General features: G+C 37.6%; 1 protein-coding gene across 4 annotated transcripts in view; it reads right to left on the bottom strand.

The window, feature by feature from the left end:
- The window catches only part of CDH8 (cadherin 8), a 487537-nt gene that overhangs the window by 200047 nt on the left and 274976 nt on the right, over window positions 1–12514 (bottom strand). For all 4 annotated transcript variants that reach the window (XM_007528643.3, XM_060185427.1, XM_060185429.1 and 1 more), the window contains exons 6-7: window positions 8537–8724; window positions 4603–4856 (exon numbers count right to left, since the gene is read on the bottom strand). In XM_007528643.3, coding sequence (XP_007528705.1) covers window positions 4603–4856; window positions 8537–8724 — 442 coding nt within the window. The remainder of the gene's footprint in view (window positions 1–4602; window positions 4857–8536; window positions 8725–12514) is intronic.

The following is a 12514-nucleotide window of genomic DNA, read 5'->3' as shown; positions in this document are numbered from 1 at the left end:
ATAAAAAGAAGCTGTCTTCCAGGGAGATGACCAAGCAATAAATGATTGCATGTTTTGACATGGCAGATGTCACAGTAAATGCTTATTTCTTACTGGATGACAAAGTAAGCATTCTCCTAAAAGATGGATGCATTTTTGTCAGCCTATAAAGTACAATGATCCTACAATAACTACAGTGGAAACAATAATGCATAGCTATTTGTTACTCACTAATTCCGTGAATACCAGTGTCCTTTAGTTCTGTTTAAAAAGGTTAAATGGCTCTGAATATGTCTACTAGACTCATAAGGAACTATGCATTGCACTGGCTAGTCAGGAAATTTAATTTTCTACTCAAATTAGCCAATTGTGTATATAGAGAAAAGCTTTTCTATATAACCCAATGGAGGGATAAGAAAAAAAAAAAAAAAGCAATTGCAGAAATGCAAAACAGATGCCCAAAAATGCAGTGGGTGATTCTTACATTCTCATCCCACAGAGCCAGTCTACTTCCAATCAGACCCATGCAGGGCTGGTCTTCTGAATAACACATCAAAGCTCTTTTATAAATGTTTTGAAACTATATTCACCCCTTCTTTGGATGGGTCTGTAGATGCCTAGGAATTAGCACTTGTCTGACAGCTATCAGAAACACAGGTAAATCCATGTCATCAAACAGTATTTTATCTGTCCATCTCTCCCTGGACAGATAGCTTTAACTCCTCTTTAATTTGCCTGACAAGGGAACTACTTCCAGCTGGATAGTCCTAGCTCAGCAACTTCAAGTTTCCTGTATTCCTGGCTTTTATATCAAAGACAATATGGAAAACAACAATAGCATATAACAATGTCAATCAACTACAGTGAAATGATCACTTGATTCCCCAAGAACTGGAGTGGTTATAAGTAAATCTCTAATTTTTTCCTTAGTAAATAGATGATAAAATGGGTAAAAATTTGTATGTGAGAGAAAGAGAGAGAGAGAGAAAGTGAAGAAGGAGGAGAAGAAGAGGAAACAGAGGAAGAGGAAAGGGAAGGGAGGGAGCATGAAGCTAATAACAGTCTAACTGACATTCTGCCAATTTGAGGTTACTGACATTTTGCCACATAAAGCTTCTCAGATTGTATCCTCAGGTGATTAAGATCATGTCTCTACACAGAAAATGATCCCCATGGTTGGACTCCATCTTTGGAGCACACATGTGGTTGCTCCCATATCTGAATCACCACTTTCCCTAAGTGTCCCTAGCTTGGCATCATATAAGTCACTATGTGTTTTTACCCCTTTTTATATAGATTTATTTAGTTTTATGAGATAGATAAAAATGTGCTCAACTCCAGTTTATATTGTTGCCTGGGACTGAACACGGGTCCTCAGGCATGCAAGTCCTGAGCTCCAACTCTCAGGGAAGTCTCTCACATATTCTAGGTTCACTAAACTAACAAGAGTGGAGATGCTGTGACATGAAGTGTAAGAACAGACCCTATGGTTTCTGTAGCTGGGTCACATTTGCTTTATATCTCCAAATTCTGTCTTCTTAAGAGATGTAAGGAAATTGGTAATGCTTCCACCTTAAAATAATAAAGTAGTATGCAAACAGGGCAGATTTAGTTACTCAACAAATATCATTGGCTCTATTTCAGAATTTCGATACCATGCCATTTCACAATATATTTTTTTAGGAATCTCAGAAAATTCTCATGGATATCCACGTTAATTTATTTTACTGTATACTGCCTGTCATTGTCTTCAACACCTGTCAGTTTGTTTAATTTTTTTTTAATATTTATTTTATTTATTTATTCCCTTTTGTTGCCCTTGTTGTTTTATTGTTGTAGTTATTATTGTTGTTGTCGTTGTTGGATAGGACAGAGAGAAATGGAGAGAGGAGGGGAAGACAGAGAGGAGAAGAGAAAGATAGACACCTGCAGACCTGCTTCAACGCCTGTGAAGCGACTCCCTTGCGGGTGGGGAGCCGGGGTTCAAACCGGGATCCTTATGCCGGTCCTTGTGCTTTGCGCCACCTGCGCTTAACCCGCTGCGCTACAGCCCGACTCCCCTACACCTGTCAGTTTGATAAATACAATTCTCTTAGCCAAATATGGTGCATTCTTACTTGAAGAAGACTGGTCCTGAAATAAGTTCGGCCTAGAATGTTCCTAGCTATGGGGCCATGGAATGCAAGTTCAGACAGACAGGGATGCTGAGGTTCCATAGGATCCAGTGCTAAATATGAATACACATGAACCCTAGGTCAGATAGATAGGGCTTATACTTAACTATATTTATATACTTTTCCCATATGTGGGAGCTACTCTCTACCCTGATCCCACTTGCTAGTCCTGTTCCCAACTCTGATACCATCTTCCCAGACAATACTTTCAGCCCACCTGCATGTTTGCTATCGGGCTCAGGCAAAAATTAGTAAAGTCAAGGTCTCCTTGGAATATACCTAAAGTAGACTTCCTAGCTTTTATCACGAACATCCAAAATCTCATCTGCTATATCCTTATCTTTAGGTTCCTGATTATTAAACATTTTTTCTGATTTATATCTTAATGCTTTTCAACCACCAAGTTGCAGATGCGACCATGATGCCAACCTGACTTCCCTGGATAGATGACATCACCAATGTGTCCTGGAACCCCACCTCCCCAGAGCCCAACCCCACTAAAGAAAGACAGAAACAGGCTGGGGTATGGATTAACCTGTCAATGCCCATGTTCAGTAGAGAAGCAATTACAGAAGCCAGACCTTCTACCTTCTGCTCCTCCATAAAGGTCCATAATCCCAGAGGGATAAAGAATAAGGAAACTTCCAATGAAGGGAATAGAATATGGAACTCTAGTGTTGAAAATTATATCTTTTTTATCCCACAACACTGTTGATCATTGTTAAATCACTAATAAAAATAAAAATAAATTAAAACCCAAATATGATGTATTCTATATGTCTATGGTTTGTTGAATTGTTTTTTCAGAAATAAGAATAACGTACTACCATCTTATAAACCCCTAGGTAGAATTTGACTTTTTTTTAGAGAACAGATATCTTTGAAACAAAGTTTCGTTGCTTTCATTATGGGATATACTCTTTGTTATCATAAACACATAAATGGGCTGTATTTAAAAATACTTTCTGTATTTGGGGGGAAAAGAAACATATTTTGTTACTTGATTCAAATTATTTGGGACACTTATTCTTCTGGGTTTCACTCTGGCCGCTGAGTTATAGCACCCTTGTATGGAGTGGGAATTTAGCACATAAAATGTAGTGAATAAATAAAAACTGTAAAAAGCCCACTTGTCTAGAAACTCCCTGAGCAAAGTAATTAGAAAGATATCTGCCCTAGATCCCTGTTAACTTAGAAATTCAATGAGTTGGTTATGAGCTGACATACAGCAGATTAACTAGCAACTTCTTAAAACTGTATTTCCCCATCTTGTATTTTTCTCTCTCATTTTTTTTCAACAAGCATTTCTAAGCCAATATTTGAAATCTACACTCAAACACATCATTAGCCAACACTTCACCCTTGGAGACCAGTGTGCAAGTTACAGATTTTCAGTATTTTAAAAAATTTTTTGGAAGAAAGCTATTTAGCTTGAGCACCTGTACTGTCATTTGGGTGACTGGCAAAAGAGAAAAGATGTACACAGTTCAAAAGAAAAAAAAAATAGAACTGAGCCTCATTTCTAAACAAGGCAGAACAACTCTTATAAAGGATTACTTCTCATCTTCTCATCTTGGGAAATAAAATTCTGAGCAGAGAAAACATAAACGAAAGGCATTTTTGAAATGGAAGAAAATGCTTTTTCCTAAAATGTACCAATACAGACATACTGATCTATCAGAAATACCCATGAAGTAATAAGATAATTTCAAACCAAACACAGAAATAAGGTAAGGGCGTCTTATTGCATTGAAGAATTTATGCCTCTAATACTAGAGTGTGTGTGTGTGTGTGTGTGTGTGTGTGTGTGTGTATTTCACTGTATATCTCAATATACTCATTTCACTCTGTCACATGAAAAAATATACTTTCCCAGTGCTTAAAAAAAAAACACTCAAACAAAACTTAATCTCTTAATTTATAAGAGATTATATAAATTGCTAGAAACACATGTTTGCATTTTGTTTAGTGTTATTGTGGTGCCAGGGCCTCACACATGCACAATTACACTGGTCAAGGGCCAACTTTTCCATTCTTTAATTCATAGCCAGTCAGAGAGAGGAAAATGGAGAAAGAGAAGAGAGACCACAGAATCAGAACCTCCCCTGGTGCCATGTGCTCCATGTGGTGTTGAGGCTGGTCCCACATAGCCAAGGCACAGGACGGGGACACACACACACGCACGCACACACACATGCAAATACACACACACACTACTAAGTGAGCTACCTGTCGTTCTTATTTTGAATTTTAAGCAAAAGCTGTGATATCTAAAAGCTGGATAGCTTTGCCATCATGATTTTCTTGACTGCACAATATCTGTAGTCTCGGTATTTGTAGGTTGACATAACTCCACTCTGCATTGGCTTGTTTGTCATTAGGTTTAGCCAGTGCTCTCCACCCCCTACCCCACCCCACACCCCCAGTATTCCTTTTATAAAAGAAATACCTTATAGGACTGGAAGTGATGTCAGGGTCACGAGCAGTGACTTGTCCAATCACGGAGTTCAGAGCAGCATTTTCATGAACCTCTAGGAGGTAAGTGGGTGAAGAGAAGACTGGAGGCTCATCGGCATCCTCAACAACAATTTTCACAGTCGCAGTGTCTTTAAAGGGTCCCCTGCTGCTGAAACGTGGGTCAATGTAGACATTGGCTGCCTCTACCTTCAGTGTATAGGATTTTTTGGTCTCAAAGTCCAAAGGCTGTTAAGAAATGACAAAGATGAATGCTTCTCACTAATGACCACAGCAGCAAGAACAAATGAGTCTAACACTGATGGATGATAGTTTTGTGCATTTAAAACCATTTGTGAGCCTTAATGGGATCACTCCCCATTCCCCCAGATTCAACCTGTAAATTTTACAGGCATTTATTGATATCTGTTTATTATACAATCTCAGTGAATCTAATCTCCCATTGTTTTGTTTTGTTTTGCTCATTTCACTTGGAATTCACAAAATATTCACAGTCATGAATTGTGCCATCAAAATTTCACTTCAGAGTCATAATAAAATTTTACTAGTGATGGCATGACCTGCATACCAATCAGCCAGTTAATCGAGCCTCTGCTGGTAGGAGATAAGGCTGCATCGAACACAATCTCTATCTGAGAAGAATATTTTATCATTTCTGCAACAGTGTGTGAAATATAAAGAACTAGAAGTAATCATTGTTTTGTCCAAAGAGACAAAATAAAGCATAATTTAGCACTAATCCAACAAAGACTGTTTTCTTATTTCATTTCCATAGCATTGCTGCTCTATTGATCATGTATATCAAATGAGGTTTATTATTTCTTAAGGCACTCTTAGAAGGTCTCTATTAGGAATTTTGTGCTAGGAAGCAGGTGGGCATATAAAGAAACAGGTACTCAGATACCTGTCTACTTGTGTTTATATTTAGAAGCAAGAAGGATGAGAGCATTATAGGGAAGTAGGATTGACTGTGCCTTCACTGACCACTTAAAAGCATTTAAAATGACCTCACTGTCCCATTACTGACAATATTTATGACATATTAATACCTCACTTCTTAAAAGCCCCAGAGACTTGAGTAAATGACCTAGGTAAATAGAGCTCAGTAAAAAGAACATTGTCCCCTTAAATAACCAGAAACCAATTTGCATCAGAACCCTTATGGTCCCATAGACAGCAACTCCTAATACTTCAGATTTCAAGGACACAAATCCGTCAAGACTCAAAGAGGCAATTTAGTTTTGCATCGCAGTTTCTTATAAGAAATAGAACTTTAAATCTGCAATGCAGATTAAAAAATTAAAAGCTGAAGCACAATCTGGCATTAGTGAACCCTTTTAGAACTCCTGTATCAGCTTAAGTATATATTCTTATTGCAAAAAATTGCCTTGATTTTTATATTTGAATTCAGTTCTGATGGAACTTGATTATCTTATGAAGTATTTTTTAGTAAACAAAACAGATACTTATTTTCTTAACTATTCTGAAAACATTAGGCATATATAACCTTGGACTGATGTTTCGACACCTGCATTTTCACAACTTACCAATCACAATTATTACTACAAAATCCTTACTATAAAATTTTTTATTTCATATTTTTCACATATGCTGTTAAATATAATAGATTATCTGTTTAATTCCTGCTTCACATAATGCAGTGTACTCAAACACATCCTTTTATTCTAGGATTTTATCAGAAAAAAAAGGACCCATGAATTGTAGAAATATGACTCCTTATACTTTAATCATGACAACATAGTACATGTTTTCAAGTTTATGAACAGCAGTGAATGAAACTACAGTAAATGGCTAATTGCTTCAGTTTTTAAGAGTACCTTATGGAAACAAAGGATAGTAGTTAACAATAACAATAAAAATGACATTAGGAATCACTAGCCAAGGAAAATGTGGCTCTAAGGTTATTCAATAATTGACTCAAGTATAATTATATGGTACTCTAATTCAGACAATAGTTTTTAAATATTCCTAAACCCTTAATCCTAAACTTATGTCAGGGAATTAAAATAAATTCAAGTCATTGTTTTCAAAATTTATTTAAAATATATTGTGTATTTTTTTATACAAACTTATAGGTTCTTTTAACCAATACCTCTTCATTGAAGGAATGACAAAATGGTGGAAGTAAGAACAAGAACAGTGAATGTGGATTGTATGTAACATAATGGAGAAAACTAGATAGTAAGATAAGCTAGTGAAAGGCAGGATAGATCAGAGGACAAATTACTGATTTCTGATAGCATGGTCACAAGAAGACTTTGGGGTCCTAGTGTACATACTATGGTACAAAAAGTTCTAAGTTGGGAGTGATGGTGTTTTACAGGCATCTAACACAGGGAAATGAGAAATTGCACCTACGTCTCAACAACTGCATTTTAAATCATTAAACCCCCAAGTAATTTGAACAAAACCTTAACTTGTACTAATTCATGAAAAGGACATAAAGCAAACTGAACAAAATATTCAAGATGAGGACAGAAAGGTAATTTTGTTTGCAAATGAAAATTTTTATAAGCTAATGAACTGTGTTCTACATATTGTTATGAATGTAGATGCCATGATGAGAAGTAAATATAGAAAAGCACAGAATTATCACATTCACCACCACCCCCAAAAGAGCCTGGTTGTTGGTCGTGCAGTATTAGTGTTATTCATGAAATTTTTTTTGTCTTCAATGTCAGCCTATAATAAGGAGATAATATAATGATTATCTTCATTTACTACAATGCTTGAACATGTATGTATGTATGTGTGATTTTACCACTCTGGGCCACTTTTCTCCATCAGACAGAGAGAGAGAAGTGGCACAGTATAGAGATGAATACAGTTATATGGGAAACAATTAAAAACTACTGAGCGGGAGTAGGGCAGTAGAGCAGCGGGTTAAGTGCACGTGGTGCAAAGCGCAAGGACCAGCATAAGGATGTCGGTTCAAGCACCCGGCTCCCCACCTGCAGGGGAGTCGCTTCACAAGCAGTGAAGCAGGCCTGCAGGTGTCTATCTTTCTCTCTACCTCTCTGTCTTCCCCTCCTCTCTCCACTTCTCTCTGTCCTATCCAACAACGACATCAATAGCAACAACAATAATAACTACAACAATAAAACAAGGGCAACAAAAGGGAATAAGTATATATATGTACATATAAGTACATATATGTACATATATATACTTATTCCCTTTTGGGGGAAGAGAGGACTGAACCTGGAAGAAAAAGGGGTTAATTATGTACAAATGTAGACAGATAGCTGTAGAGATGACAGTTAACCCACATCTACAACCTTGGGAGAATTGTGGCAATTTGCAATGGAGGAACTTGGGATTCAGAACTCTGGTGGTGGGAACAGTGTGGAAATATACCCCTGTTGACATGTAAATCAATATTGAATCTCTAATAAAAAATTAAAAATTATTGAGCTTACCACCTCTGTGGACAACTGAGGCTTATTACCACTAGGGATTTTCTTACCAATCAAAGACAATAATAATTTCTGAATAATTTCTGCATGGAATAGGAACTGTTCATCAATCTCTCTTCCTCACTGCTTGATAGTTTCCTTAGTTTGTTGATTTCCCTACATAATTGGAGTGCTCTATATACAAAGTGAACAAATTCTTGCAGTTTTGAGAAAAGCTCTGAGTCAGAGATAGGAGAGAAAATGAGATGGGAATCAAGTATTGCCATGGCATTGAAAATTCAAAGTTGGGGCCTAGGAATATGAGACGCAAAAAGGGGTTGTTTCTTCACAGCTAATGAAGGGATAGTCTATCAGCTCCATGATGTTGTCAGTGAGTCCACAAACGGTTTTATGGGAAGGACATGCTGCAAACATGAAAATTCAAGTTTCAAAGAAGTAATTTGAAGATGAGCAACATCTTTCTCAGCTTACCTTTCTTAGTCTTATAACCCCATCTTGGGCCTGGGTATCAGAAGTGATCTCAAAAAGTGCTGTTCCATCTCCATCAATGATGTCATATGATGACTGTGCATTTTCACCAATATCCTGATCATTCGCCTTCACCCTTCCTATGGCTGTGCCAAGAACCACATCTTCTGGTACTGAGAAGTGATACAGACCTTAGGAAAGAGGAGAAACATTGCACTACACAGATTTCATCCAGTTGCCCATTCATTTAGCAAATATTTATTGGACACTTTCATTGTACTGGGCTTTCCTGCAGATGCTTCCAACCCAGACCAAAAACAAAAATGTCCTGATTGTTGTAGAATGTACAGTCTTTCAAATGAGTCAGAGACAAACAGTTCCCAGAAGCAGTCATCTCTCTTTGAGACTATGGAACTTGTTCAACCATATGTTTACCAAGTATAAATTTGGAGCAGAGCTCTATCAGGGTAACAGTGAGACTGTATGAATGTTCTTTCCAATTTGCTTTATAATCACATTGACTGCCCATGGGGATATTCATTGTTTCCCAACATAAAATATTAAGCTAATTTCAGCACAGAAAGATTCAATGTGTAGCACACTGAAAGTCACTTTTGAAGTTACCTTTATATTTACAGACCTATAGCCCATTTTTGATAAAATCCAATTACTAAACTTCTGTTGTGCCCTGCAGCAAGCTGTTCAGACACATGAAACACTCCTCTTGTTACTAAAGTCCTCAATGCACTAAAGACCAAAAATCCTACCTTCAAAACTCTTTAGGCAAAATACAATTACAGTGTATTCTCATTCTCCTGGGGATGATGGAAAGTATGTCTAATTAGTAGCTTTAGTCCCATTGTTATTCAAACTAATGAATGGTATTATGGGCGCCACTCCCTTACACTGGGAAGCTGTTGGTATCCCAATCATAACCCTTGGCAATTCCCTCTTTAGTTTATACCTGCCCCGCATCTAATTGCCAGTGCCTCCATTAATTTGCCTCAGGCTTGTCTTCAACCTCAAAATCCACTGTGTCCACAGTGTTAGGCCAGAGTGGGAGAATGAATGCCGTCTCAGAAGTGACCCTCAAGACTCACAGGCATTTAGATATAAAATCCCCAGCTTAGGCCTAGACCTAAGATTCAGTTAAGACTGCAAATGTTAATGCCACAAGAAGCTCCAGGTTTATTTAAGCCCTGGGTTCCCACCTGCAGTTGGTAAGGTTTAAAATCAGAGGAAGTGGGGCAGTGATGCAAGTGTCTCCCCTCTCCCTTTATCTCGCTCCACCTCTCATCTCTCATATAAGAAGAAAATCCAAGGTTCTTCCCTCCCCACTTAATAAGGATAATTATGAACTATGTCTTATTTCTTATTTTTATACTGTTCTATATTTTTCCCAGTAAGATAAGATAAAACTCCTGTCGCCCAGAGTGCAAACTGACTTGAATAATGTACATTATTGATGATCACTTTCTCTCTCTCCCTCTCTCTCTCTCTCTCTTTCTCTCTCCTCTCTCCTCTCTCTTGCTTCCTCTGTAATCCCTGTCCCCTTTTCTCTCAGTTTCCCTTGCTGCTATTTTTTTTTTTTTTTTGCAACCAGGGTTATTGCTGGGGCTTGGTGCCTGCACTATGAATCCACCATTCCTGGTGGCCTTATTTTTATTTTTATTGTTTTTCCTTTCTATTTTTTATTTGACAGGACAGATAGGAATTGAGAGGAGAAGGGAGGTAGAGAGGGAGAAAGACAAACACCTGAAGAACTGATTCACCACTCATGAAGCACGTCCCTGCAGGTGGGGAGTAAGGGCTTGAACTTGGGTCCTTAGGCATGGTAATATGTGTGCTTAACTGGATACACCTCCCTCATACTTCTTAAGATTAGCCCCAAGATAAACTGCTTATAATCAAATTTGTATCTCATTTCCTGTTTCTAGACAACTCAATCTCAGACAACCAGGGAGTTTTAGCCCCATTGCAACCAAACTGAGGGAAAAATAGGCATTCAGTGAACTATAAACCCAAAAGGAAAAAATTAAATCTGAAGAACATTGCCTACTAGTTTGAGCTCAATCACTTATTCCCTTAGATAAACCAAGGATGATTTTACTTGATACCACAAGATAATTTCAGGTGATGGGTAAAGTTTTTCTCCAGTACAAACAAGCTTTTAATTTAATGATGAAATATATACACCTCTTAGAATCATGAAGTGAAGTGCCTGGGGAGCAAAATGTTTTCTCATCTTGCCATGAGATAGGCACTGGAAGCCAACGTGTGGAGTTGGCTGTGCCCAGTTCTCTCATAATTGGTATAACAATTCCATTTCCTTCAAATTTTACATTCCAGGCAAGGCTTGAGATGATCCCGTTAGGTATCCTTATTAAGTAAATAAGCCAGCAAGGTGCCTCACCTTGCCACCAGCCTTACATCCGAGAGCCTTGGGAAACCAAACTAATAGAAGGTCTCTTTACCCCTTCCTATTCTGCTCATTCTTACCATCTCCATCAGAATGATCATAGTTAATAGCTATTACCTCTAAGAAAGGGAGCATTTTAGTTACATCTGCCACTGCTGAACTGAAACAATCATTTTCTGATAAAGAAGAGATGCCTATTAGAGCATTAACTATAATTGCAAGTGAAAGGGAAGTAAAATAGTTGGGAGCAGGAGGGGAAAGTGGCATTCTTTCTCTCAGTAATTTTATTTAAAAAGGTTGAATTGTTGCTTGATTAATGAATGAACAGATGTGAAAATTCTAAATTCATAATGGAAATGTATCTTCTCTACTCCTCCTGCCTTCAAATTTCCACACATAATTTGTAAAGGTATCTGCAGCATGTCTTTTTAAATCCCTCTTTTGTTTCCCTCCTTCCTCTTAACTTACTCTCTGCTCTTCTCTTTCTCTTTAATAGCAGAAAAGATGACTCTGTGATATTTCCTGTCCCAGCAAAGAGCACCACCATGCATCTAATCTTTCCTGTCAGAAGATTATAATTCATCTCATTGGCTCTAAATGCAATCAATCCTTAGATGTTTATCACTATTAACATTTAAATGTCTCTAACACTGATACACTTTGATACTTTCTACTACAACTACCTGTGCTTGTTAGGACTCCCATTACTTTTTTATTGGAGTGATTATAAACAACCCTTAACTTGCTGCAGTGTAGAAAAGACATTGGATCAGATCAGATCTCATTTTCTCTGATTACCCTAGAATTTAATTCTGTCACTCAGCTACCAACTTAAAATCTTCCAGTGACTACCTGAGATTTTAAGATGAGTATCATGGTACTTAAAGTAAACTAAAAACTCAAGTATGGCTAACTCTTTCCTAACCGAAGTCTCCAGATTCTGAGCTCCAGCTGTTGTGAAATGCTTTAACTTCCCTCACAGAACCAGAACACTCTTCCATGGGGACTTTTAGATGTTCTTTACCCTCTAACTGCAGTGCCCATCACTTACTCCCTGTTTTTACCTTGTTCCAGCTAACTTCTATTTGAAATTCAAAAATGCCCATGTCCAAAAGGGTTCTCCAAATCAACTCTCTATACCAGGCTGCTTAGATGAACACTCAGAAGGTAAGTGTACTATTATGAGAAAGTTGGCAAATAATAATGGTCTACCTCATTGCTTAGTGGTAGCTTGCTAGAAAGTGACTGAGAGGGTTTTTTAGGCAGAGCAAAACTTTAGGAGGAATAGGCAGACACTGAATACTGCTGTTGCTTCTAACCACCTACAGTTGCAGAACGGATGGATGTAGTAATTTTTGCAGCAATTATACTACATAGTTGTCTTTGCCACCTCAGACATGAGAGATTTAGTTTCTGTTATCCAATGAGTAGGCCTATTAATAATGTCTGAGTTGCATTTTAATCACTCTCTCAAGTTTTTCATATAGGAAATAAATACATGGCTTGCTCCACTGTGTCAGACAAGCTAATTCTCAACTCCACTACTTATATACACATGATAT

Source organism: Erinaceus europaeus, chromosome 2 (assembly GCF_950295315.1).
Source record: "Erinaceus europaeus chromosome 2, mEriEur2.1, whole genome shotgun sequence".
Classification (NCBI taxonomy): Eukaryota; Metazoa; Chordata; class Mammalia; order Eulipotyphla; family Erinaceidae; genus Erinaceus; species Erinaceus europaeus.
This window is presented reverse-complemented; position numbering and strand designations above follow the sequence as displayed.